At 46.4% G+C, this 27793-nt stretch overlaps 1 protein-coding gene across 2 annotated transcripts in view; it reads left to right on the top strand.

The window, feature by feature from the left end:
* FEZ2 (fasciculation and elongation protein zeta 2) overlaps positions 1-27793 on the top strand; it is a 473881-nt gene that overhangs the window by 299414 nt on the left and 146674 nt on the right. For both annotated transcript variants that reach the window (XM_078649276.1, XM_078649275.1), the window contains exon 3: positions 18502-18618. In XM_078649276.1, the coding sequence (XP_078505402.1) occupies positions 18502-18618 (117 nt within the window). The remainder of the gene's footprint in view (positions 1-18501; positions 18619-27793) is intronic.

The following is a 27793-nucleotide window of genomic DNA, read 5'->3' as shown; positions in this document are numbered from 1 at the left end:
ACAACATAGCTTAAACACATTGACAAAACCAATAGCTCTGGCAAAACACTTAGAAGGTCCCAAAGGCGAGACCTATTGTCAATGCCAATGCTTGTTTTACTGCTCTCATGGCTTGGAATATTTAATCTAATGAGCTCTTGTTTTTTTCTGCCATTTAGGGAGCAGCTATACCAGCTGTGTGCCTGTCAGTCCGTGTTGGACTGCTGTTTGAAGGAGGGGCTAGGGGGCACTAAATGAATCCTGCATTACGTCACATTGTTGCTTAGATACGGATAGGCCTGCATTCTTCTGCGCCAGCTGCCTCTAGAGAGCTGAAGAGAATGGTTGATGAGGAATTCAATGCCCCCTTGACTTGGCATTCAGAAGGCCTGGTGAAGTCAGAATTTTCCTGGCTTTGATGAATGCTCAGATTGTAGTTAGAAAATAGATTGGACATGCAATCTCTATGCACGCGTTCCGAGAATTAGATATTTTCAGTAGCAGAGCATAAGGCGGCTAACCTCATAATTTTTGTGTGCACGTCGTTGTTAAGGTGCATGTAAATACACACTTAGCCGTGTGAATGGTTTCTAATCAGTTGCAAAATGTATATATTCTAAAAATCTTTTATCAGTTTACATTTTAGGTACAAATTAGTTTCTATTTTTTTTTAAACGAGTCCTTTTACACTGATGTAATACATCAACAAGCGCTGACAAATCAAATAGGTTCCGCCTATGTGACAACTATTGGCCTTGTCAGTGTTTTTTCTTCAGACACGTTGCACAGTAGCGAGATATGCTGCGCAACATGGCTTTAAGTCAGTGAAAATGAGCGCTCTGATGCGGCGGCCAGTGTTGGCCGCGTAATAGGTGTAATAAGGGAGGGGAGGAGATGGACTGCATATATACACTCTTGTACAGCGCATGTCAAAAAGTAAACAAAGAAAACGTACCTGCAGAGGCCTGTGGCCAGTGGAAGGACACTAGCCGCAGACATACCGGAAGCTGTAGTTCCATGCTCCAGGCAGGGACCGATTCTAGAAGGCCTGGAGGAAGCAGGAAGGAGCAATATGTGCTGACCAATCAAAAGAGAGGAAACGCGAATGCTGTGGAAGCCAATTAATGGTAAGTAATAGGTAGTAAGGTACAGGCTCTGAGACATTTTTCAGCTTTATTTTTGTTAGCAATAGACTTTGCTGGCAGCGCGCACAAGCCTGAAAAAGAGCTACACTTTCAGTGCACAATATATTTGGCATAAAGATGATCAGTTAATAAGAAATCATTCACAATGCAGATCGGTCTAGCTTCTCTTTGTCCGGCGTTACCCTATATGCCCGCTAACAAAAAAAAATATGCAGGCATAGTCCTTCTGATAGATACATCTGCCGTGTGGATTCCTCACCTTGTGAATATCCCCCTTGCGTCAGCAACATTCGGAAATTCTTTTTTCGTAGCCTCGCGCCGACGTGGACTCTGACGTCATAGAGACACGACCTCGCTCGCGACTCCGCTGACGTCACCGACGCCTACAATAGGCCCACGCCGGCGTGATGACATCAGTTCCCTTTTTTCCGCGTTGTCGACGCTAACGGTTTCGGGATACTCTGTAGCCTTAGTACAGTGTTCCTTTATTTCCTCGATTCTCCATTCTCGGATATTTGTGTTCTGTTGTCATGTCGACAAAGAAGACCGGGTTTAAGCCCTGCAGAGAATGTGGGAAGATGATGTCCGTTACGGACCCTCACCAAGACTGCATCTGGTGTTTAAGTTCGGATCATGACGTCGATGGATGTTCATCGTGTCAGAAGATGAATCCGAAGGCTCTCCGTGAAAGAGAATCCAAGCTTCTTGTGGCCAAGCTTAAGGCGAGTAAGGTGAAAAGATCATCGAAGCACTCGAAGAGGTCGAGGTCGAGATCCAGGTCGAGGTCTCGGGAGGCGTCGGCTTCGAAGTCTTTGTCCGGTCACGCCTCTGGTTCTCACAAGAAGCACAAGAAAAGGAGGCATGGTTCCCATCATCATTCTAGATCGAAGTCTCCCAAGAGGATGAGGTCGAAGGTGATTCCTCTTCAGGTGTCGGATCGAGAAGGTGAGGCTTCGCCTTCGGAGTCGGTGGTCCAGTCTCCGACTCCAGTTGCGGATCCGTCCCCGGCTCCGTCCCCGGCTCCGTCCCCGGCTCCGTCTCCGGCTCTGGAGGACACAGTTGGAGTTCCTGTTGAGGAGGAGGCTTCGAATCCTGTTGAGGAGACAGATTCAAACGTGCCTCGAGGTCAGCCTGAGCATCCACCATTCCCGGCTCCAGGTCAGGACCCCTCTGCGTTTTTAAACGCGATGTATGGTGTCTTCTCGAGGTCGTGGTACCCCTCTGGAGCACCTTCGGGTCCCATGGGTCCAATGGCTTTTAATTTGGGTGTTCCACACTCATATGCTCCGGCACCCTTCCTGCCGTATATGCCGGCTCCGACTCCGCTGTGGCAGTACCAAGCTCCACCGAGGTCGACGACGGTGTCGACGCCGGCTCGGCCGAAGTCGACGACTCCGGTCCCGGCATCACCTGCTCCTTTGGATTCTATGGGGCGGCCTTCCAAGCCCTCTGATTCGGTTCCGAAGTCGGCTCCGGCGCCGTCGAATTCGACTGCACTTCGAGTGAAGATGAGATCTCGTAGAGAAGCTCAACGTCTTCTGGATGAACAGAGGGTTGATGAATCATCTTCTGAAGTGGAGGAAGGTGAGCTGGAGGGGAGTTGTTTTAAAGACCTGGCGGATGCTAGTGGTCTCGAGTTTTCTCCAGAGTGGTCTTTGCCTTCAGGACCTGATGCTCCCTCCAGGGATGTTCAACCTTATCATGTTGTCATGAAGAAGGCAGCAGGACTTTTGGGTTTGATTTTGCCTTCTGTCGAGTTTAAGTCGAACGTGTTAACAGAGGTCCTCCATTCTCCAAGCTCGTCGGTGGAACCTTTGCTACCATTTAATGACGCTTTAAAGGATCCCATAATGGAGGTTTGGAAGAAGCCCTTTTCTGCTCCTGCAGTTTCGAAAAGTGTGGCAAGGAGGTATAGAGTGGCTCCTGAGGATCCTGCTTTCTTATCTTCTCATCCTTCCCCTGAGAGTTTGGTAATTCAGGCCGCTTGCTCTAAGAAGTCTGTTGGGGCTTTTCAGCAGGTACCTGCCGACAAAGAGGCCAAGAAGCAGGATCAAGTGGCGAAAAAGGTTTTTTCTTCGGCCAGTATGGCTTTGAAGTCTTCTAACACCACTTGCCTTAGGGAAGATACATTCCTGCTCTTATGGACTCTATGCGTTCATTGGTCCCTAAAGTTCCTGAGGATAGTAGAAAAGACTTTGAAGAAGCTTTGTCTGACTCTCAGGCGGCGGCTCGTCAGGTCATCCAAAGTGGACTTGATACTACGGATTCTGTGGCAAGGATCATGGGTACGGCAGTTGCCACAAGGCGTTCAGCCTGGTTGAAGTCTTCTGATTTTTCAACTGATGTGCAGTCTGCATTATTGGATTTGCCCTTCGATGGTGTGGGGCTTTTTGGAAAGAAAGCAGACACGGACTGGGAGAGATTCAAGGACAGCAGGGCAACTGCTAGGTCTCTTGGCCTTCAGGTCAGGGGCGCAACAACCAGGAAATTTAGAGGATTTGGCCGCTCTTCCTTTCGGTCGTATAGACAAGGCCAGCAGCAGCAGCAACAGCAGCAACAGCAGAATACCTTATATAGGTCTTACAGAGGAAAGCAGAGGGCACGTCCTCGAGGGCGTCAAGCCTCTTCCTCCTCCACCTCCTCCAACCCCCCAGCCGCAGAAAAGCAGCCCTAGATCCGCCATTCAGGATCATGTAGGCCCAGTGGGGGGTCGGCTTAGCCACTTTCTACGAGATTGGGAATCGGTTACATCAGATCTTTGGGTTCTCAATCTCGTAGAAAATGGGTATGCCCTTCCCTTTCGGGAATTCCCTCCCAATTACACTCCTTGCCAGGGGTATTGCTCAGAGGAACATCTGTTACTCCTCCAGGAGGAAGTCCAAACCCTATTGGGAAAAGGTGCGATAGAGGTGGTTCCAGAGCAGGAAAGGGGCCAGGGATGCTACTCCCGGTATTTCCTGATTCCCAAGAAGGAAGGCAGGCTTCGTCCAATCCTGGATCTCAGGATCTTGAATTTTTATCTGAAGCAGGAGAAATTCAAGATGCTCACCCTTGCTCAGGTTCTTCAGGCTCTGCTGGAAGAAGACTGGATGGTGTCGCTCGACTTGCAGGATGCGTATTTTCATATTCCGATCCTGAAGTCGCACAGGAGGTATCTCCGTTTTACGGTGGGGTCGCAGCACTACCAGTTTGCGGTCCTTCCGTTTGGACTTACTACTGCACCTCGAGTTTTCACCAAGGTGATGGCAGTGGTGGCGGCGCATCTCAGAAGATCGGGGATTCCTGTATTCCCGTATCTGGACGACTGGCTGATCAAAGCGGAGTCGTCAGAGAGAGTGCTTCATCATCTGCAGGAGACAACACAGTTGTTGTTCAGGTTGGGTTTTTCGATAAACGTACCCAAGTCTCACCTGGTGCCCTCCCAGCGCAACCTGTTCATAGGTGCTGTACTGGACACAACTGTATGTCGTGCATTCCCTCCCCCTCAAAGGATTCGCGACATACAGGAGATGATTCCTTTATTCTTCAATGGAGCGGTTGTTCCAGTCCTGAAGGTCCTCCGCCTGCTCGGTCTGATGGCTTCTTGCATTCTGTTGGTCAGTCATGCACGCTGGCACATGAGGGCACTCCAGTGGTGCCTCCGCAGGCAGTGGTATCAACACAACGGAGATCTCAGGGAGTCAGTGAGGATCTCCAGAGAAGCTGCAGCGGATCTGTCTTGGTGGGGCGTGGAAGGCAATCTGTCTCAAGGAAAGCCTTTTCATCTGCCTCCATCAGTGGCCTCAGTGATAACGGATGCATCCACTCTCGGGTGGGGTGCTCATCTGGGGGATCTGGAGGTCAAGGGCCTTTGGTCTCCAGAGGAAAGGTTGCTTCACATCAACCTTTTAGAATTGCGGGCGATACGTTTGGCGCTCAAGGCCTTCCTCCCTTCCCTTTGCGGTCGGTCAGTCCAAGTCCTGACGGACAACACGACTGCGATGTGGTACATCAACAAGCAGGGAGGAGTGGGGTCGCAGTGTCTCTGCAGAGAGGCTCTGCGTCTCTGGTCCTGGGTTCAGGACCATTAGATTTGTCTGATGGCAAATCATCTGGCCGGGGTGTTGAACGTTCGTGCAGACAGTCTGTCGGCAGTTCTCTGCCGACCACGAGTGGAGGCTTCACCCGGAGGTGGTTCACAACATCTTTCAGATGTGGGGGACTCCTCGGGTGGACCTGTTCGCCACTCGCGAGAATGCTCACTGCCTGTCATTCTGCAGTCTCCAGTATCCGATGCAAGGAGCCTTGGGGGATGCGTTTCAGTTGAGTTGGAGAGGTCAACTCCTTTACGTGTTTCCCCCCATACCCTTGATTTCTCGGGTTCTGAGGAAGATTCGCCAGGACCGGGCCCAAGTCATATTGATCGCCCCGGATTGGCCAAGAAGGGTGTGGTATACAGATCTTCTCCACCTCTCCTCTCACCCGCCGCTCCGTCTCCCTCCCAGGGCAGACCTCCTCTCTCAGATGGAGGGGCAGGTTCTACACCCCCACCTCCAGACATTGCACCTTCATGCCTGGAGATTGAGCGGGGCAACCTGATTTCCTTTTCCCTCCCACCTGACGTTGTGGATGTCATCTTGTCAGCCAGGCGTGACTCCACTAAGTCCATCTATTCTTATAGATGGGCGAAATTTGTCTCGTGGTGTGGGGGAAAGTCTATTGACCCCTTGGGTGCCCATTTGTCTGACGTTCTCCAGTTTGCCCTTTCTCTGGCTCAGCAGGGTCTTGCTGTTGCCACGGTGAAAGGTTATCTTTCTGCGCTGTCAGCTTTTCTCTGTTTGCCTGACCAGCCTTCTCTTTTTAAGTCACCTGTGGTTTTAAGGTTTTTAAAGGGCCTTACAAATAAGTTTCCTCCTGCCCCTTTTATTGTGCCTCAGTGGGACTTGAATCTGGTCTTGACCTTTTTGATGGGTGCTCCTTTCGAGCCTCTCCACAAATGTCCCTTGAGGCTTCTTACCCTTAAAACAGTCTTCCTCGTTGCAATAACCTCGGCAAGGAGGGTAAGTGAGCTTCAAGCTCTTAGTCACAAGCCCCCTTTCTTGTCCATACATGCTGATCGAATGGTTCTCAGGACCAGGGCTGCTTTTCTGCCCAATGTGGTAACTCCCTTCCACCTAGGGCAGTCCATTACTTTACCTTCCTTCTATCCTCCCCCTCACCCTTCTAAGGATGAAGAGAGACTGCACCGTCTGGACCCTAAGAGGGCGGTGTCCTTTTACTTGGACAGATCCAAGGACTTTCGTTTGGAAGACCAGCTCTTCGTTGGATTTGCTGGCTGCAAGAAAGGAAGAGCGGTCCATAAGAGAACTTTGTCGAGATGGATCGTCCTCTGCATAAAGATCTGCTACTCTTTGGCCGGTAAGGAACCACCAGAGGGTATAAGGGCTCATTCTACAAGGGCTAAGTCTTCTACCTCAGCATTGGCCAGAGGTGTGCCTGTAGAAGATATTTGTAGAGCGGCGACTTGGTCTTCCCTCCACACATTCGCGAAGCATTACTGCTTAGACTCCGAAGTGAGGAGGGACGGTCACTTTGCGCGCTCTGTCCTTCAGGATTTCCTGGTCTAGAAGAGTGGACACCCTCCTCCGGGAGTGGGGACTGCTGTGGGACTCTATTCACAAGGTGAGGAATCCACACGGCAGATGTATCTATCAGAAGAACAAGTTACTTACCTTCGGTAACGCTTTTTCTGGTAGATACTATATCTGCCTGTGGATTCCTCACTGACCCACCCGCCTCCCCGTTGTCCACTCTTCTGTACCAGAGTTACTGTAATGTAATGTGTATATATTATGTTGTCAGGATAATGTTTCAATTGCTTTCCTGCATTTGCTTAACACTGTGTGTTTTGCCTTGAGTATTGTGTACTGTGTATGCTTTGCATATTTCTACTGTCATTGGTCCGTCCGTGTGCCTCGATGGCACGGAAAAAAGGGCGGAACTGATGTCATCACGCCGGCGTGGGCCTATTGTAGGCGTCGGTGACGTCAGCGAGGTCATGTCTCTATGACGTCAGAGTCCACGTCGGCGCGAGGCTACGAAAAAAGAATTTCCGAATGTTGCTGACGCAAGGGGGATATTCACAAGGTGAGGAATCCACAGGCAGATATAGTATCTACCAGAAAAAGCGTTACCGAAGGTAAGTAACTTGTTCCTCAGGTCCAGAAGAAGCATTCTTCATAGAGGTACAGCCTAAACAGTGTTTCCCAAACTGTGGGTCTTGAGCCTCTGTTTGATGGGTCACGAAAGTCTGAGCAATAAATAAAGATGCCTTTAAATTCTGTATTTATCATGTCACATTTTCTGCAGTTCAAAGACAGAGGTCAGATGTCAGGCTAGGTCTTCTGCTGCGTATTAGGTTTTAACATGGGGACTGGTAATTACAAACTTCTCTCTCGCTTTGCAGACAGAGAAAGAAAAGTAAAGGGAATTATGTGACAATCTTGTGGTTCTAAAACGTTTAGGAAACACTGGCCTAATATATATATATATATATATATATATATATATATATATATATATATATATATATATATATATCTTGGTGCCCCCTCTTATGCTTCAGTACAGCCAGCTGTTAAAGCAGGTTCTGACTATCAAAAGGGAGAACAGGGAGGCTTGTCAATCAGGAACAATTTAAGTTAAAATAAACTATAGCAGCCATAGCTCTTACAGTTGTGTGCTGGAATTCAACTTGCATTAGGTACATGGCATACTCTGTACTGTACAGCGGGTGCAATAAAGAGAAGCTTGCCCCCCTTTGGGCAGGAAATACTGGTATAGGAGGTCATAAATTGCATGTTTAGATGCATGATCCCACTCTGATTGAAGGGGCCATAAATACCAACTGGTGATCACATTCTGTGCTGGTCCAGGTGGCAGGGTGTGTTGTGTGGGTTATCTAGGGTGATGCTAACTGTTGGGCATTGTTTGGGCCTTATCAAATAAATGCAACTGATTGGCTGTTCTGGTATCGCGTCCCTGGGTCGAATGCAGGACCTCTGTTGTGCATTTATTTGAGTGTGTACATCTGACTCCTTTCTTTAGGTATCACATCTTGGGGCCATATGTGATTTATTGCTGCAATCTTTCAGATGTGTTTGAGGCTTGTTCCATATCTGGTGTTTCTATGATGGGAAGCTCTAGGGGTGGACAGAGAGCAGCTGGGTTATGTTGATCTGATAAAAAGGCACTCTGAAACTGTAACAAGTGTTTTATTGTGAGTTTGGGTAGCACAGGTAACAGTTGCTCTGAGGTGTGCTTGACCCTAAAAGTGGGACCTTTTTATAAATCGATCTGATGCTGACATTCCCACCTCTAGTTGGCTTATCAACCACTGCCCTGCCTGTGTCCTGGTCTTCCGTATGGGGTTTTTCTGTTTTGTACTTGTGGTGTGCATTTCTCCTTTGGGTGTCCTAAACTGATGTATTCCCCCTCATTTTCAGAGTAGCCTTTTTCATAAGTGCACATATCAGTTGTAGGGTGCAGCGCAGCAAGAGCAAGATTACAACCACTGGTAACAAGACCTTGTATATGCCTGCGATCCACCCTGGTACCCATGTAAACACACCTGTGAACCATTCTGTTTGGGGCCCCACCTTCATAATTCATGACCTGCAATAGGTTGTGCAGTGCTTGGATGTCGTTTGACCGTGTGCCATTGTCCAGGTCGTTCACGGGGATGAAGGTACAGCCCGCTGTACCTATCTTGGTGCATATGCCCCTATCCATACGGGCATTAAATTCAACACATACCGATGCTGCATTACCATGAGGCGGATGGTGCGCATTTCTTCTTTGATTGCTTTGACGCCATCTTCGGTGCTGTTCATCATTTTCAGTAGTTCCCACCTGGTGACCCGTAGCCGCTGAGCGTTGGCCTTGGTTTGTATGGTGAGGAAGGAGATTGAATCTCCTATACCTTTTTGTGCATTGGTGAAGAGCTTGCACTCTTCAGGAATGCCCTTGAATCTGTCCCAACCAAAGTACTCGGCTGATCTTCTTTTGCATACTTGGTGTAGAAGCGCATTGCTTTAGCTCATGGGTTGGTGATGCAGTGTGGAAAGATCTTTTCCGGGTTTGATCTAGGAGGACATGTAGAGGGTGACCAGTGAGCAAGCCTCTCTCCAATCTGGGACAAGCTGGCGATAAAGGTCAGGACTGCCTTGGAGAATGCAGCCTGGTCTGTTGGTGAGGCCCAGACTGTGTCACCCTTACCAAAGTTAGGTCTTAAGGTTATAAGTCGTAGGGTATACACCAGGGGTGGAGCAAGTCACGGTTCCATCTTCTGAAAAGTGGATGGTCATGGTTAGTTTGGCCATTAGATGTCTCCCAATAAGTTGGATGAAGTATGATATAGTTGTTGACCTTGGAGTTGGTTTCCACCTATCTCCAAGTCAAGTATTTTCATGAAGGGAACCCCTTTCACCCTCCCTGAAAACCTCTTTCACCCTCCCTGAAAACCCCTGTGTCCATAGTGTTCTGCGTTAGGGAAACATTCCCTTTCTTGAGGCAAGATCTTGTGGCCCCAGTGTCCACTAGGAAGGTGTAAGGTATGTCATTGATAGCCACCATCACAGTGGGTTCCTCATCTGACTTGTGCATCACTGACAATACAGGGCACATTGAGTTTCTTGGGTAACTTCATTGGACCTGTACGTGTTCTGGGCTGGAATAGTGCTCTCCCTCCCCATACTGTTGCTTCTCTTTATACAGCGTGGAACCCAGGGCCATTTGCTAATGCTTGCAATGTGTTCCCTGCTTTTTCCGGATCCTGCAATGTGTGTGGCCCGTCCACCAGTGTTTGTTGTGAGGAGGGGGCTCTGGTTGCCCTCATTGGGGTGGGGCTGGGTGTTGTATGTGTTCTTTGCCTCCCACCTGGATCTGTTGCTCGTGATACATTTTGGTCCTGCAATCTCCTGCAATGTGTTCCATCTTATGGAAGTAGAAACATTTCTATTGTCTTTCATTGGGCCTTCTCTTTCTCTTTCGTTGAAACCTCCTCTTGCTCTTCGATCATCGGTTTGGAATCTCTGGAAGAAGTTCTATGTGCCTTTTCTCATGGTGACCGCGGCCATTCTATGTGGCTGTGGCTACAACTGCTCCATCCAACATTGCGTATTTCCATTTCTGCTGTACCAACTTGGCTGTGTCCCTCTGTTCTTGGTCCAGCATGTCTGTTTTTTTCTGTTTGCTTCTTGTAGTAATGTATGATATGGGCCTATATCTCTAGCCATGGTTTTGTGTCCAACCCAATAATGTTGTCTAGTTAGTTTTGTATTTCGGTGGGCAGTCACTTTTTGAGGATATTGAAGAAAAAGGTGAGCTGCGGGCCTGCATTAACATATGCTGTCTTGTCTCCTGGTCCCATTTTTCCTTCATTCTGCTGAGGTTATTGTTTTGACCGCTTCGTCAGGCTTTATTGTCTCAGCCATCAGTCCCCCTGTGTTTGGGCGGTCAGGGAACATTTCTCTCAGAGCTGTCCAGATCTGAAGTGTATATGTGTTAAACACTGCCCCATTGTGTTGGGTATTGGTCAGAGTTATAGCTGGTAAGCGAGCTAGGGCAAACACAGCGTTAGCCTGTCTGCCTGTCTGACTACTTTGTAGGCTTTTAATGTCCCCTATAGCGCGTGTGATGCCTCCTGTGTTCTATTTAAAGCAGGGGTAATCACTTCCCTGCCCCTTCCAATCGGGATGGAAGCTTAGTCCTTCCTTGTCCATCTGGGCCCCAAAGGACATAAACAGTCCCTCTGGCCCCTGATGAAGCAATGGAAATTGCCTTACTGCTGAAAGGATGTTGGGCTTGCCCTCGAATCATTTTTCCCACTTCGCAAGACATTGCTGTATTTAGAAGAATTCCAAGTCTGAGTTTCCCCCCTCATGCTGAATGCAATCCTCTGCCATGGCCATGTCTACTGGCTCAAAAGACCCTTCTCGTGTCCATGGCCAAGCATTCTTGCTCTCTCCCTTAGTCTATTGGGCCAGCAAACTACCAAATGGGTTAACGTAAAATTCATCTTCCCTCAGTGCAATTATTTCCTTTGAGGCGTGGTTACCCTTCCTAAGGGTCTGCGCTGTGCCAGTGGTTGCTCTTTCTGAGGAGGGGGTACGTCTCTGCGCTATCAGTATCTTATTTTTGGAACATTTAGGTTCAGTGAGGATCAGAGGAACTTTCCTCCTGATCTGGGTGTCAACTCCACATAAGCGGGATCCCTTTTTTGTGGGTGGTTCCTCTGCTTCTACTGTGGGGGATTACAGTACACCAATGCTGGTGTTGAGGGTGTAGCCACACACATACCATTGTATGAAGGGGTGGTGTTGAAACCTTGACAGTGGGCTGAGCCGTGGGGTCCTTTTATTGCTCTTTCTTCAAACAATGCCCAGAGCTGAAGGGTTGCCTCCCTCTTATGTTCTTTATGTTTGGTAATTATGTGTGTTTTGGTATGCTCAATAATTTTGGAATTGAACATTCCCTCCTTAGGCCGCAGGTACGTGTGTGCTTTGGTTTGCAAGGGCCACTCTTTGCAATGTTTACTAACTTTTGTCTTTTATTGGGGAAGGTTGCCTGCATATGCTCCAGGGGAGTACACACTTTTGTGGTTTTAGGGACCATGCGAGGGGTGTGAGGTTGGTGCCCTGGTGGTCTGATTGAGTAGGGCTGGGAGTAGGCATTCCACTGCGGCGTATTTTGTCAAGAGCTAGCGGCTAAAACTTGTGTGGAAAAAAAAGTTAACTTTTCAACTGGAGGCAATACAACAGCAATCGAAAAGTACTTTTTACATGCATAAAATCATAAACATTTTGAAGACAATAAAATCTTCCTTTGCTTTATATTAGTAATAACAGTGGACAGAGGCTAGTGACAGCACAGAGAGGTGAGGATATAACGAGATAAGGTGCACACGAGAACATAGTGTGTGCATATTAGAAGGACCCTCAACGAGCACACAAGACAGTGGCGTCTTGAAATCACAGGGTGAACTCGTGAGATGGAAATTAAATTCGGAACATGGCATCAATACTCACACGAAAAAAGAGAGTGCACGTATGACCAGAATCCACATATGAAGTACCTCCAAATAATAATGCGCACACTAGAAAATTTGCTTTTTGAGAGCGGGGTAAACAGTGGAACAACAATCAAATTATGAGCAGGTAGCCAATACGCGCAAGAAAACAGAGTGCACGTACGACCTGAATTCACATATGAAGTATCCCCAAAACTCAAAAATGTGCACTGAGTAACTGTTAGTAGAGTGTTTATTTCAGCTGGGGTGCGCCCTATAAGATTGCATGCAAGGGCTTGGACAACAGCTGGCACATAAAATGCAGTCTACAAAGGGTGGGTTTGTACTAATCGGGTGTGTGCAGCAATGTAAACAATTGATCAAGATAACACTTAAAGGCGGGGCACAACAACAGGGCCGGACTGGGAACCGAAACCGGCCCTGGCAAAGTGCTCGGCCAGCCCCCCCTCTCCCCCCCGGGGGGTTGGGGGGTGCGACCGCGCTCTATGCTAGGGCCGGTTTTCGGCCGATTTTGTTACAGTGCCGTTTTTGCAGCTATGCTGCAAAAAACGACCCTGTAACAAAATCGGCCCCCTGGGGCCCAAAACCGGCTCGCGGCCGACCGGGGGATTGCCCGGTGCCTGCAACGGCCAGTCCGGGCCTGCACAACAACAATGCAATCCTGTTAGGCAGGCTCTTCATGCTCATAGACTACTCTAATGCAAACAATGAGAATGCTCTTCAGCAGCGTGGGCTTCTCTCAGTCAGACAACAACGGCACAAACAATATCAATGCGTTCCTGCAGCACAGGCTGCTCTCATTCAGGCAGCACTCATCCTTTGTTCCTACAGCATCCATGTACCTAATTTCCTTAACTCCAGGGAACACTTGTTGTACAGCCTCTCCTGGGCTTGTCTAGAGTTAGCTCTAGTCTCCTAGGTACACTGCCCCAGGTCCGAATTGAAAACAGTTTATTCTGTATTTTCTTCCTCTCTTGTTAGACCTGGCATCATTGGCGTGAGTCTCCTTTCCATTTTTTTACTGATTGCCTCCTCTGTTTTGATATGTTTTTGTGGTTATATGCTTTGGGCACTGTGCCACTGCTATTTAGTTCCACAGTGCAAGTGCTCCCTATGTTAAATTGATGTACTAATTAGTGATTCTTTGATTGGGTTATTTGATTTATTTGTCAGACCCTAGTACAGTGCACCATGTGTGCCCAGGGCTTGTGAATCAAATGCTGCTGGTGGGCTTGCAGCACTGGTTGTGCCACCCACAGAAGCAGCTTGTAAAGTGTCTCAGGCCTGCCATTGCAAGGCCTGTGTGCAGTATGTGACTGCGATGTCGACTTGGCAAGTGCACCCACTTGCCAGTCCCTAAACCTTCCCTTTTCTTCATATCAGAAACCCCTCTGGTAGGCCCAAGGGCAGGGTGCATTGTAAGTATAAGGTAGAACATGCCCTGGTGTGTGTGGCATGTCCTAATAGCGAATTACAGCCATTTTCGTGTTTCACTATTGCAAGGCTACCTGTTCTCCATAGGCTAGAATGGGCAGTTAGCTTATTACATTCTTATAATCTTAAATGACTCGGGGAACATGGTAGACATTAAAATTTAGTATGCCTGAACTCAGAATGATAAAATACATATTTTAGTAAAGTTGGTTTTAGCATTCTGTGTTTGAAAATACCACTTTTAGAAAGTAGGTATTTTCTTGGCTAACTGTCCAGGTCTGCCTCTGCTAGGTTGTGTGTTTCTTGTCTGGAGATTGTGAGTGACGAGGCTGGGGGATTCCAGGAGACAGGCTGGGGCAGCCCAGTGGTGAATAGAGAGATCTGCATCTAGATGGGAGGGAGGGGTTGCACCTGGGACCTGAATAGGGCTGGGCCTTCCCTGTACAATGCTGGCTCCACCTCCTGTGGTGTGTCTGATGTCTCTGCCCTGCACTGTGAAAGGAGAGAAAGAATCATGTCAACAAAGGGCTCCAGAGCTGTGCCTTCCCTCCCCTGTGCTGGCTCCACCTCCTGTGGGGGGGCTGATGTCTCTGCCCTGCACAGTGAAAGGAAGGAAGGATTCATGTAAACAGAGTGCTTAGGAACTGGTTTGGACTAGGCAGAGGCCTCTCTGCCTTCAGAGAACAAAGGATTTTGGGGTATGAATATTGGGACCCCGATCCCAAGAATTTAGATCACTTCTGGAACAAGAAACCTTTTGCCAAGGAGAAGAACCAAGGAAGCTGCAGGAGTTTGACTGCCCCTCTGCCAGTGTGCTGTTTGCTGGGTTGGCCTGCAGTGGTTGCTTCATTGCCAAGGAAAGGAGAAGGAACTTTTTAAGGACTCATTATATACAGGATATTCTCCAAGGACTTGAACTGTGCCTGCCTCCTGGTGAAGTCTCGGGGACAAAAGACTTCACTTCCAGCTCCCCTCTGAATTTCCTTGCTGGGAATTCTATCTACAGACATTTGCGTGTCGCTGGGAGCTGGAAGCGCGACGCATAAAGGGGAAGCGTGTCGCCGCCGCAGCTGAAATCGTCACATCACCGGAGAAGTGAGCCTTCGCAACATCTCCCTGGAAGCGTGTCTTCATCAAAGCTGCCTGCTGTCGCATCACCGGAGAAGCGTGTCGCAGAGCCTGTAGCGGCTCCAAAGTACAGAGTCCTCACAAGGCTGCCAGGGTGTCTACGCATCGTCATCGCATCGTCGCTTCAAGGGCGCCATCTTCTCGCATCGCAACCGGATTATCGCTTTGCATCAAGGCGCCATCTTGCGCAACGCAACGGGCCCGCAGGCCGAGAATCTACGCATCAACCCAGCACTGATAAGGATCACAACGTATCCCCTACTCTGCGCAGGCATTGAGGCATAACGCATCATTTCCCCCGGGTCATGGAACCGACGCACCTCCCCTTTTGCAAGCCTTTTGTTTCCTTTGCGTTACGCATCCAGGAAATTTTTGTTGAGAACTTTGTCGCATTTATCATCAATTTGAACTAAGCAACATTTATCATCTTTAAGTCAACTTTAAGTATAGTATTGTGGATTTTTGTCCTTTGCGGTCTTGTGTTAAGTCTATATAAATAATACTTATTTTTATAAAACCTGGTTTGTGACCATCTGTAGTGTTTTCACTGTGTTGCTGTGTATATTTACAAATGCTTAACACACTGCCTCTGAGATAAGGCTGTCTGCTCATGCCAAGCTACCAAGGGGCTGAGCAGGGGTTATTTAGGAGTGTAATCCCCTTATCCTGACTTAGAAGTAAGGGTCCCTATTTGGCCAAAGGTGAATACCATTGCCAACTAAAGACCCCCAGATCTAACATCTCTCAACACTCCTTTCAGATAAAGGGGGTGCTAGGAAACCTGCCTGCACTAAGCTTGTGGTTAACTAAAAATATGAGGTTGAGGCTAGCTTTCCTCCAGGCCATTCTGAGCAGGAGTACTGGGTAAAACCATTTTTACGCTTAAAAGTACCTCCAGGCAACTCTGATCAGGAGTGTTGGGTGAATAGTCCACAATAAATAATAATAATAAATAAGTACCTCTTGGCCACTGTTACCTGTGAGTGCTGGGTGATTCTATTTCTACGCTTGCCACTTCCGTTTGTCACGCTATGCTGTTTGTATTATTTAGGAAAGAAAAAGTGAGTTGAGGTGTCATACCCTTTCCGATGGCCACCAGTGGACGGATCCAGCCTGCCACCAGTCAGCAGGCTTGCAGTAATGAAAGGTGCCTGCCGCACCTCTTTCTTCAACAATGCGCGTAGAGTTGACTCTGGCGGCTGTATCTGAGTATCTGCTGTGATCAGCTCCTATGCTGGCTCGACAAATATTGAAGCAGGTTCTGACTATCAATAAGGAGAACAGCAAGGCTTGGTAATCAGGAACAGTTTAAATGTATTTAAACAGTAACGACCAAGAATAGTATCTACATCTCCTACAGTTGTATGCGGAAATTCAACTTGCATTAGGTACATAGCATGCTTTATACTGTACAGCGGGTGCAATAAAGAGAAGCTTGCATTTGGTCAGGAAATACTCGTACAGTGGGCAATAAATTGCATGTTTAGATGCATGCTCCCATTCTGATGGAAGGGGCCATAAATACCAGCTGAAGGTCACGTTCTGAGGTGGTCCAGGTGGCTGGGTGTGTTGTGTGGGTTATCTAGGATGATGCTTACTATTGGGCATTGTTTGAGCCTTATCTGATTAATGCAACTGACTGACTGTTCTGGTATCATGTCCTTGAGCTCAATGCAGGCCTTTTGTGATGCATTTATTTGTGTTTGAGTGTGTGCATCTGACTTTTTTTTTTCCAGAGTTTAATATAGTGTGGACTTGACCCCAATCGGGTATCAGAGTGCTTAACATAGCACCAGTTGCATTTCATGAGCCCACATTCATTTTTTTTTTTGTTAGGCACGGGGAGATAAAGTGATTTGCCCAGAATCACAGGATGTTCAGGGTCATTGCCGAGACTCAAACTCCGTTCCCCAGATTCAAGGTCGACCGCCCTAGCCGTAAGGCCAACTCCTCTCCCCTTGTTTCTATAGGTATTATATCCTGGGGCCATATGTGATTTATTGCTGCAATTTTACAGATGTAGTTGAGGCTTGTTCCATATCTGGTGTTTCCTTGATGGGAAGTGCTTGGGGTGGACAGAGGGTAGCTGGGTTACGTTGATCTGATAATGGGTCACTCCGAGTTGTTTATTGTGAATTTGGGTACCACATGCAAAAGGTGCTCTGTGGTGTGCTGGATTTGTTGGACTCCTAAAGGGGTACCTTTTTATAAATTGATCGGTTGCTAACACAGCCATACTCAGGTAGCACCATCGCCTCTCATGCACTGTCCCACCTGGCCTGGCACAGTCTCACATTACCAGGTGCTGCCTTTGATTGTTCTGATAGTGCCATCGTAGGACCAGGTATGCGTTAGATGCCTCCCAGGTACAGGTAGGCCCTTGTTCCCAAGTAGGGATTTGCGTGTCCCGAAGTTCATTGTTTGTTAAAAGTAATACCAAGCAGTGCCAGCTAGCACTTGATAAACCCTGGCACCTCAGGCAGGTTGAGATGTAAGCAACAAGTGCCGCATACTAGAGAAGTGTGGAGAGCCTAGGTGGTCACTGAGCTGGTGGGGGATCAGGTATGATTAACATGGATGGAAGGACAAAGGTTAGAGGTGGCATGTTTCACCCTGGTTGTGTGTGTTACCCTTTGGAGGTCTCTGATCTGGACCTATTAAGTTTAAAATAAACTTATAAAAAACATTCAGTTATTAAGATTTGTCTATATGATCTCAAAAATATACTCAATGACCTTATTTTATCATCTGGAATACTTGTATGGTATTCTCAATAAAATAGGGTTTCATATAAAACGAAATTCATGTTGGTTTGTTGTGTTGTGTTGTGTTCTGCCTAGTGTTGATGGTACCTTAACAAACCAAAAATCTGTGCAGTGACTCATCAAGATCTACAGCAGAAGCACTGACCTTTTGTTATTAATAAATTGTTAAGCACAATTATAAGTCTAGGAAGGAAGCTCACTTCCAATTATTTTAGTGTTGAAAATCCATTTCTATTGGCCAGGTAGATTCCCTCCTCCTCAAATAGGGAAGCCACTGGATAATGCTGGGTAATTGGCTGGGATCTTGGACTGGGAGCGACTAAGAAAATAGGTGTTGGCCAGATGATGAGTGGGAATCAGAATTGGGTATAACCCTAAAAAAAAAAAAAAAAAAAAAAGGAGAATGCCTCTGGATTGGTGTTCCCAAGAGGGAAATATTTTGCAGGTTGAGGGTGGACCTTTTAAGGAAGCGAATATGACTACATCCATTACTACTACCATCTGAAGGTTAGTACAGTAAAGATACCTCGAATGGCCCAGTAGTCGTACCACGAGTGCTGGTCTCTTCTTGACTGTAGGGTCTAACTTCATCAGTCGCCCAAAACCCACTCAAGTTACATACAAACTACAAGGAAAAGTTAATAATGCTGTTGTTGAAACACCCTCGGTGGGTAAAATACTGTTTAACGAACAGATGACTGCACCTAGTCCTTTCCCTATTCTGCAACACCACCCGCCCCATTCCAGGAATGCTCACTTGCTCGGGTAAATACTGGTTTCTTCGATGTTAAGATTTTATGTTAACAAACATGTATATAATCATTATCTTCAATAAGTGCCAGATTTTACTAGATGGAATTAGCTAATGTCTTTATTGTGCGCATATTGCCTGCCGGCCCTAATATCTGTTTAATGTTTCAAGCTTGGCATTTGTGGTCTGATCGTTTTTCTCCCTCTCCGCATCTCCCTGCATTTCTTTTAGGTGAACAACAATTTAAACTTGGACTTGTCCGATGACGAAGAGTTGAGAGAACAGCTGGACATGCATTCCATTATCGTCTCCTGCATAAATGACGAGCCGCTCTTTACTGCTGAACAGGTACGAGTTCATTTTATTTTGATGTAAAAGCAGATCACGAGGACAGGATCTGTCTCACTGAGGTACATGCAATTACGTAATGTTTCATGAGGAAAACATTATAAAGTCTGCCCTCAAAATCGTTGGAGCAGTAAAGGTGCCATGAACCCGAATGTGAACAAGTATTGTGGTCCCTCACTCCCTGGTTTGCTAGTAACAATAAAAAACAGGCACTAACCCGGTGAAGAGGGCTTCCGAGACCCCTAGACTCAAGTGCCACTGGAATTGCTGCACTATCGAAAGCTACACCACTGCTTAAAATGGTTTCCTTTTGTAAAATGCCAACACTTCCTTATTGTTGACTTACATTTGACTTCTGTTGGATAATGTTTTCAGAGCCATGGTGACAACGGTGGCCTGCGCCGCCGGTCCCCAGGGTTGTCGGCTAAAGGGCTGTGTTTTAATATACAAGTCTTGACAAGCAACTACAGATGTCGCGGCCGGCCCCCTGGGGCTGTAGGCCTTTTGCTGTGTTTTCTACAAGAGTGTGTAATAAAGGTCTTTTAAAAAAAATTAAAAAAAAATAAAAATGGTGACAACGGTGGCTACCGAGGTGGTACTAATGCTGCTGCCTCTGTTGGTAAAGCTCTGCCCCTTGAATATTGAAACAAAACACACTCAGACACATTTTTTATAATTTCTGAAAAGGGTTGACTGGAGAAGCTTTGGCTACCCAGAGGATACCTGCCCACCTCAATTTCTCGGAATGTTTCTTTGTGTAAATCCATTTTTGAATTTAATCTGGAATGCCTCTTTTAAGTCTGGCATATTCTCTGGCGTATCGAAATAGGCATTTCTGCTGCCCTGCTCAAACAGCCCAACGTGGACCTGGGGTGCTTAGCAATTTTAGACCCATCTCATTGCTATTGGCACCCGCAAACTGTTTTGAACAGATGGTGCAGCTCCAATTATCCTCCTTTGTAGAAGCCAATGATTTGCTGCCTGACACGCAATCCTGCTTCCGTGCAGGTTATAGCACAGGTACCGCTCTACTGTAAGTGTCTGAAATGGTCAGAGAGGCACCGGACATTGGTGCTCCCACTATGGCAGTACTGCTTAACCTCTCGGCAGCGTTCGGCGCAGTAGTTAATTCTACCCTGTTGAAGAGATCAAGCCATTTTGTCTTTCAAGGCATGTTGTTATCTTAGTTGCGATCTTTTTTAGAAGATTGATCCCGATGGGTCTTCCTGCACCCATTTTCATCTTCGCCCAAACTGTTGGTTTGTGTGGTACCACAGGGCTCTGCTCTTAGCACGCTGCTTTTCAATCTATATTTAGCCCCTTTGGCCACTCTTATCGAATCCTGGGGAGTGAAAGTCGTCTCGTTATGCAGATGACACGCAGTTTGTGTATTCGTTCAAAGAACACTCTGCAGCAGCCTTTCCTAATTTCAAAGAGTGCTTAAAAGATATTTCAAAGTGGATGATCGCAACTTTCTGTAACTAAACGCAGACAAGACGGTGTTGCTCTTTTTTAGTCAGTCGGCGTCCCCTCTATCTAGCCTTTGGTGGCCTTCTGAATTGAATCTCCCACCAACACCGGTTGCGTCTGCTAGAAATCTAGGAATTAGGTTTGATGCCGATCTCTCTTTTGTGGTACAAAAGGGGGTGGTGATGTGGCGCAAGTCTGGCATATTTCTTCATCCTGTTTTGCTAAGTTGAGATCTGTTGGAAAGCTATTGTGTTTTCGCATAGAGGAGCCCCGAAAGATCAAGATCATTGTCTATGCATTGGTGACCTCGCATTTGGATTATGCTAATAGCGTATATCTGCGGCTTCCAGTTTTTCTGATCCGTAGATTACAAATAACATAGAATGTGCTGGCTAGTCTCATATGTCGGGTCCCTTGAGGCAACTTCATTGCCTTCCGATTGCCTAGAGGGTTGAGTTTAAAGCCCTGACTTTTGCCTTCAGAGCCTTAAGGGGCATTGGGGCTAACTATCTCAGGAATTGGCTCAGTATGTACCATCAGGAGCCTGTCTTGAGAACTAACCACCTGCAACTCCTTCGCATTCCGAGTTTTGCAAAAGCGTAACGAGGTGGCAGGGCATTCTCGGTACGGACGGCTACGCTCTGGAATTCCCAGCCCACCCACATACTCACGGCCGAGACGGAACAGGGGTTCATGAAAGATTTAAAAATATGGCTCCACAGTCGGTGGTCAAGCTTAGATTGTGCTGGCCAGTTTATTCTTCAGTCTTGCTTTGAGCGCCAGTACGCCTCAGTTGAGGTAGCCGCGCGCTGTACAAATGACTTTGAATGATTGAAGGGTCCGGATAAGCTGGTGCTATGTTTTTCAGTCGATAAAGATGCAAAAATGTATAACCCTTGTCTTTTGGAATTTTGGATGTCATAATATAATTGTATATCGATTTTGATATGTTTGTAAAAACACCATTTATCAGAAGTTCACAATCATAATCTTACTGTTGGGGAAATACTGTCCACCCTCCCAGGAGCAAATGAATGAAACTCACCAGACACATCAGGTTGCTGAGAAACAGAGAGAAATGTATTTATTGGTACCCATGCATCCATCATTGCTGATCAGCAAGGAAGAAGTCAGGTCTCCTGCCTTAGGGGCTCTCAACCTGCTTCTTTCCAGAGTGACTGGTTTCTGGATGTTAGATACATTTTAGTAATGCCATTTCAGGTGAACTAGAATAAGGCATGAATCCAAATATGGCTAGAAGGGATGTGCGAGATCTGCACCATGCCAATTATAAACAGCTAGATATGGGCAGACCATGAAAGGCTGGCTCGGCACTGTGCCAAATATAGTGCTCCAGATAATGAAACTAACATGAAGTCAGGGCAAGCGAAGTGACCTCTAAGGTGTTTCAGAATAGATGTTGAAGCGTGTCCAGTCAAGGTCAGATAGGAAGCCCTTTGGAACTCCGGGCCTCATGTTAGTGTCATATATCTAAGCATGATATCTTTAAAGTGTATACATAAGAATTTATATGGACATTTATATATATTTTTCAACACTTAACTTCTGACCTGGGGCCAGGAGATGGTGTTGTGTTAGATCTGTCAGGCAGTTAGTATAACTTTCTAACATGTTTTTGTGTCTTGAATGTGACCAATTAGCAGAAACTGCCTTTTCACATGCCCCTTTAACGGTTGACATAGATTGGTATTGGTCTAATTTAAATACCCGCTATGACAGTTGAACTTCACCCATTCTGTGTTTTTCATTCACAACCAAACTACAAGTGGCCCTGAGGTGAACCGAAGCTGCAACAGTGGACTTCACGTTTATGTATTGTGCTTAGTGCTTTTTCATCTGCTGGTAAAATACCAGTAAGGTGGTAGTGTTCATTCCTGGTTGTTTTCCTAAACACGCTTTGACAACACTAATAGGACTGGTGTGTTGCAAACCTTTTGGCTTTGTCAGTACTGCTTTTGTCTTGAAAATGTTCTTTATGTAAAACTTTATTGTTGAAATCTGCCTGACTGTCATCAATCTGAAAAATAATAACCGTGACTAAAAGGGAAAAATATTTTTGGGTCTCTAAAAGTATACTTTGCCATAGTGATCCCTGGTACTATATGTAAATACGTTGTGTGGAGATGTGCTCCCTGAGAAAGGACTGGAAAACCTTAAATAAATTAGCAGGTTGGACATCTCCGTGCAGCAACCAGCTAAGTACACTGTGATCATAAGATATACCATAAACGGACCAGCAGAACTGCTTAAAGCTGCCAGCTTACTTAAAAACATAAGCTACACTTTTGCCCCTCACTCCTTGGCCGCATCACATAACACAATAACTGCACTTCTGTGGTCATGACGCACAACACAAAAATACTTCCAACTTAGGATCTGTTAGTCTATGCGGTCCTCAGCATCGGGGTGATGCTCAGATGGGTCCACCTCTTGATCTAACCAAGCCTAGATTGCTGTAATAGCATAGGTCAGTGGAAGGATCAAGCGAGGGAATGTAAGGAAAGGAACAGCAGGGAGGGAGTTCTGAAATGACAAACAAGAAGTCATGTAGCCTTGCTCTCTAGTACACCACACTAAATTACTAAGACAGGTTATATTCTATACCTGTAAAGGAATAAAGGAATAAAGAACAGCAATGAGATAAGATAATTATTTTCTTATATTACGTGTCTTCTGGGTGGCGATGTCATGGACTATATCCGGCTGTAGCAAAAGAAAGAACAATGCAAAAGAATGAACCCTGTAAACATGCAATGTTATCATAGGTACCGGAATGACATGGATGCAGAGACATACCCTTCATTGGATCCTTACAGCTTCTAAACAAGCCAGGTTGCACCTCATGCAACCCTGTTTTGTAGAGGTAGAATAGCCCACATGATATGCCAGCGTAATGCAGTTTTAGAAGAACTACTGTGGTGATGGATTTTGGGAAATTATAAAGGGTTACGCCACCCATAAGAATCATCCCAAATATGAGAGCAAGACAGTACCTCTATTGAGCCTTCCTTGCCGACAATACCGGGCGAGTCCAGCTGTGGCCACTCAACCGTCCTCTGCACAAGCGGAATCCTGACAGCTCACCAACAGAGGGCAGTACTTGGCCGACAATGCCGAGTGGTAATGAGATTAACACCAAAATCGTCCTCCGCATGAGCTGCAATCTGCAAGCTCCCCAACAGAGGACACACAGGGTCACAACGGCCGAAAATGCCGTTCGATATCCTCCTGTGGGATTGTACTCCTACCAAGGATTTGGCTTGAGGCAAAAGAAACCGTCCTCCGCACGAGCTGCAAGACGCAGGCTCACCAACAGAGGACAATCAAGGAACTAACGGCCGAAAATGCAATTCAATAGGGATCAGGCGGGTTTCTCCTTTCCATGAGTTGCAAGAAAGCGCTCGCCAACGTAGGAGTAACCGCCAAGAGGTCGGGACAGGAATACGAAGAACTGGGGCAAAAGCACTCCTCTTCCTTTGGAACCCAGCTTGGTACAAAGAATTTGCGACATGGTTTCCGGGTACGGGCGTCCTATGTAGGAAGTTCCTACGGCGTCGTGCGTGCCGCGCAAAGCATGATGGGAGATGTAGTTCATCTCTGAGGGACACGGTTGCTCTGCGATAATAATGCAGTTGGTTGTTCGTTATGTTGCGCTCGAGTCCGGGCATGTAACAGTACATCCCCTCTTACCAAATGTGCAACAATGGGGTTTTAGAGGGAATTTCCTGTGGAACAAGGATACCAGTCTAGGTGCATGAACCCCTGACGCAGGCTCCATGAGTTTTCCTCCGGGCCATACCCTTTCCATGCCACCAAGTACCATAACTTGCGCCCACGCCATCTTAACTCACGTATACCCTTTACTTCATATTCCATCTCCTCATTGACCAAGAGAGGTGGAGGGAGTCTCCTCACCGTGGACAACGAAGGCTTCAACAGAGATACGTGAAATTTCGGATGGATCCGTAGATGCAAAGGCAGTTTAAGTCTCATAGCCCCCGGGCTGATGCATTTCTCGATTGGGTGTGGCCCTATGTAACGAGGGTTAAACACACTGTGTTTCCAAAAACGTATGTTTCTGGTAGATAATCAGACAGAGTCCCCTTTCTGATACAAAGGTCCAGGACGTCTGTGCTTATCTGCTGTGGATTTGTAAGCAATCTTTGTTGCCCTCAGATTCTCCTGGGCCATCAAAAGCGTGTCCTTGATGTGAGAGACTCTCTTGGCGGCCTCAGGTACGTTGTTTTCCTTGACGGCATGGAAAAAAGGAAGAAACCACGGATGTCGACCGTGGTTACAGTAAAACGGGGACACTCATGTAGAACTATGAGTAGTATTGTTATATGTGACTTCCGCAAGCCACAGATAATCCACCCATTCTTCCTTGCTGTGATCGACATAACACCTCAGATACTGTTTCAGTGTTTGGTTGAGACGTTCAGTCTGTCCTTCTGTCTGGGGGTGAAAATTGGTAGACAAGGCTGTGGTCATATGTAGAGAAGTAAGATACAACAAAGAGGGGAGAGAGAGAGACACAAGTGGATTCGATCTCCCTAGGCAATATAATTAAACAAAATAGAATCCACTCTGGGAGGTGGTAGTGATCCCTAAAGTGATGGGGAGCACACAGTGTTGTTTAAATGCCCCTCACACACCAAAAGGCCCCTTGGTGTCATGCTTCATCATCGGGGCCTTCGCACCCCTCTACGGAGTGCGGCGTGCTACGACTAACGGCTACGTAGGAGCACTTGATAGTGAGCTATGTGTAGGTATGTATTAAGGGAAGCAAAATAAGTGAGTGAGGTGAGGTGAAAAAAGTGGAGTTTAAAAAAATACCTGGCTCGTAGGAAAGTTAATATTTATTATGTCCTCGGCTGGTATTGTTAAAAAGGTGCAAAGTGGGGTTGATAATATACGTGTTAGGGTATATCAACCAGGAAGTGTCAACATGTTTCGGAGTACAGCGACTCCTTCTTCAGGACAAGGATATGCACGTTATCCTCACCTTACTCACATGGGATGTCAAAGTGTATTCTACAAAAAAATCTCTTAAATAAACTAGGTGAAATGTACCTATCAATGTTATTTAGTGGACATGCTCAGTTGCGCCCAATTGGCGTTGAGGAGAACCTGTGGAATGAAAAGACATAATCAGCATCGTTGTCGGAGGTCCAGGAACTCAGGAAAGGGCATTACTTTCAAATGAGTTAAGGGTACAAAGGGAACCAAAAATGAGGTTCAGAGACCCTGTAAAAAAAGACATAGAAAAAAGACACACAGAAACATAGACACACAACTACATTGTGAATTTCGTGCCCCCTAGTATGGTGGTGAAGGAGAGGGCTTACTTATCTTTCAAGGTTTGGAGACCTCATGAGCCTTAGCGTGATATTGGGGGATTCCTTCCTCACTGCTTAGTTTAAGCAACCTACAGGATATTAAAATAGGTTGTTTTAGTTGTAAGTTCAGTGTAATGAAAAGAGTACAAACGCACACAACATTCATTCTCACCCGTCTGACACAACTCACGGTTAAATCCCGGTAGAATCGCCTGCCTCCCCTCAACGCTGCTCCGATGAAGTGAGGAGTGAGGTTGGCGGTTGTCTATTTATACTACCGTGCTGCTAATTAGGTTGAGTAAATTGGATAATGAAGTACGGAACTAAAAGAAGGGACACATCCGCGCTTATCTCTAGCGCATGCGCATCCCGTTGGTATCCCGGGTGCCACGCCTACGCAAGTATTTCCACAATAGCTTCTAATGCGTGCGCATCCATCCCTATTGTTCCGCATCCCTACCCACGGCGCAACAGCGGATCCGGGTGCTTAGTACACCCTTATTTGGGCTCACTTCCGTACTTCATTATCCAATTTACTCAACCTAATTAGCAGCACGGTAGTATAAATAGACAACCGCCAACCTCACTCCTCACTTCATTGGAGCAGCGTTGAGGGGAGGCAGGCGATTCTACCGGGATTTAACCGTGAGTTGTGTCAGACGGGTGAGAATGAATGTTGTGTGCGTTTGTACTCTTTTCATTACACTGAACTTACAACTAAAACAACCTATTTTAATATACTGTAGGTTGCTTAAACTAAGCAGTGAGGAAGGAATCCCCCAATATCACGCTAAGGCTCATGAGGTCTCCCAACCTTGAACTATAAGTAAGCCCTCTCCTTCACCACCATACTAGGGGGCACGAAATTCACAATGTAGTTGTGTCTCTATGTTTCTGTGTGTCTTTTTTCTATGTCTTTTTTTACAGGGTCTCTGAACCTCATTTTTGGTTCCCTTTGTACCCTTAACTCATTTGAAAGTAATGCCCTTTCCTGAGTTCCTGGACCTCCGACAACGATGCTGATTATGTCTTTTCATTCCACAGGTTCTCATTCCACAGGTTCTCCTCAACGCCAATTGGGCGCAACTGAGCATGTCCACTAAATAACATTGATAGGTACATTTCACCTAGTTTATTTAAGAGATTTTTTTGTAGAATACACTTTGACATCCCATGTGAGTAAGGTGAGGATAACGTGCATATCCTTGTCCTGAAGAAGGAGTCGCTGTACTCCGAAACATGTTGACACTTCCTGGTTGATATACCCTAACACGTATATTATCAACCCCACTTTGCACCTTTTTAACAATACCAGCCGAGGACATTATAAATATTAACTTTCCTACGAGCCAGGTATTTTTTTTAACTCCACTTTTTTCACCTCACTAACTCATTTTGCTTCCCTTAACACATACCTACACATAGCTCACTATCAAGTGCTCCTACGTAGCCGTTAGTCGTAGCACGCCGCACTCCGTAGAGGGGTGCGAAGGCCCCGATGATGAAGCATGACACCAAGGGGCCTTTTGGTGTGTGAGGGGCATTTAAACAACACTGTGTGCTCCCCATCACTTTAGGGATCACTACCACCTCCCAGAGTGGATTCTATTTTGTTTAATCATATGTAGAGAAGAACACCAAGTCTTCCAAAACTTGGCCGTGAATTGGGAGCCGTTGTCGGACTCCATAATACTTGGCAACCCGTGTAGACGCACCACATGCAACATCAACAAACGTGCCAGTTGCCCAGTGGTAGGTACAGGGGTGTGGAATTCCTATAGCCCGACGCCCAGGACATATTGTTTGGGGTCAAGGGCAACAAGTTTTCATGTGTATTTTCTCCTTGGGACAAGTAGGCCCAACCCCCTGCAGCACAAACCCTTTGGCTGCCAATTTGCAGTTCCACATTATGGTTCAGGGAAGGGCACGGTCTGCAGTTAAGGTAATATTTTTGTCCATATGTTAATGCTGAAACTTGTATTTATGGTTCAGTAATTGAAAGCCTTTATTATTAGGGTGAGTGCTCTAAGTAAATGTTGTAAGCTCTGACTGCACTACTGACAGTGCTTCCAGTATAAAAATGAGTGCACACGTTTTAAAAGTTTAGCAATATGAGGCTATATACAATGCTCCCAGATTGCTCTGTGATTTGATGCAAATATTTGCAGAAGCTTGAAAGCAAGATTCAGGATTCTTGGTTTTCAAAATAAAATGTTCAATATAAAAATGAAAGCAGGAAAAACACATTTAACTAAACTACTGCAAACGTTCAGGTACCATTTCTTTGCAGCATCATTTAGTAGCATGTGGTCATGCATGCTAGTATTTCCCAAAAATATTCATAA

This window comes from Lissotriton helveticus, chromosome 6 (assembly GCF_964261635.1).
Source record: "Lissotriton helveticus chromosome 6, aLisHel1.1, whole genome shotgun sequence".
Lineage (NCBI taxonomy): Eukaryota > Metazoa > Chordata > Amphibia > Caudata > Salamandridae > Lissotriton > Lissotriton helveticus.
This window is presented reverse-complemented; position numbering and strand designations above follow the sequence as displayed.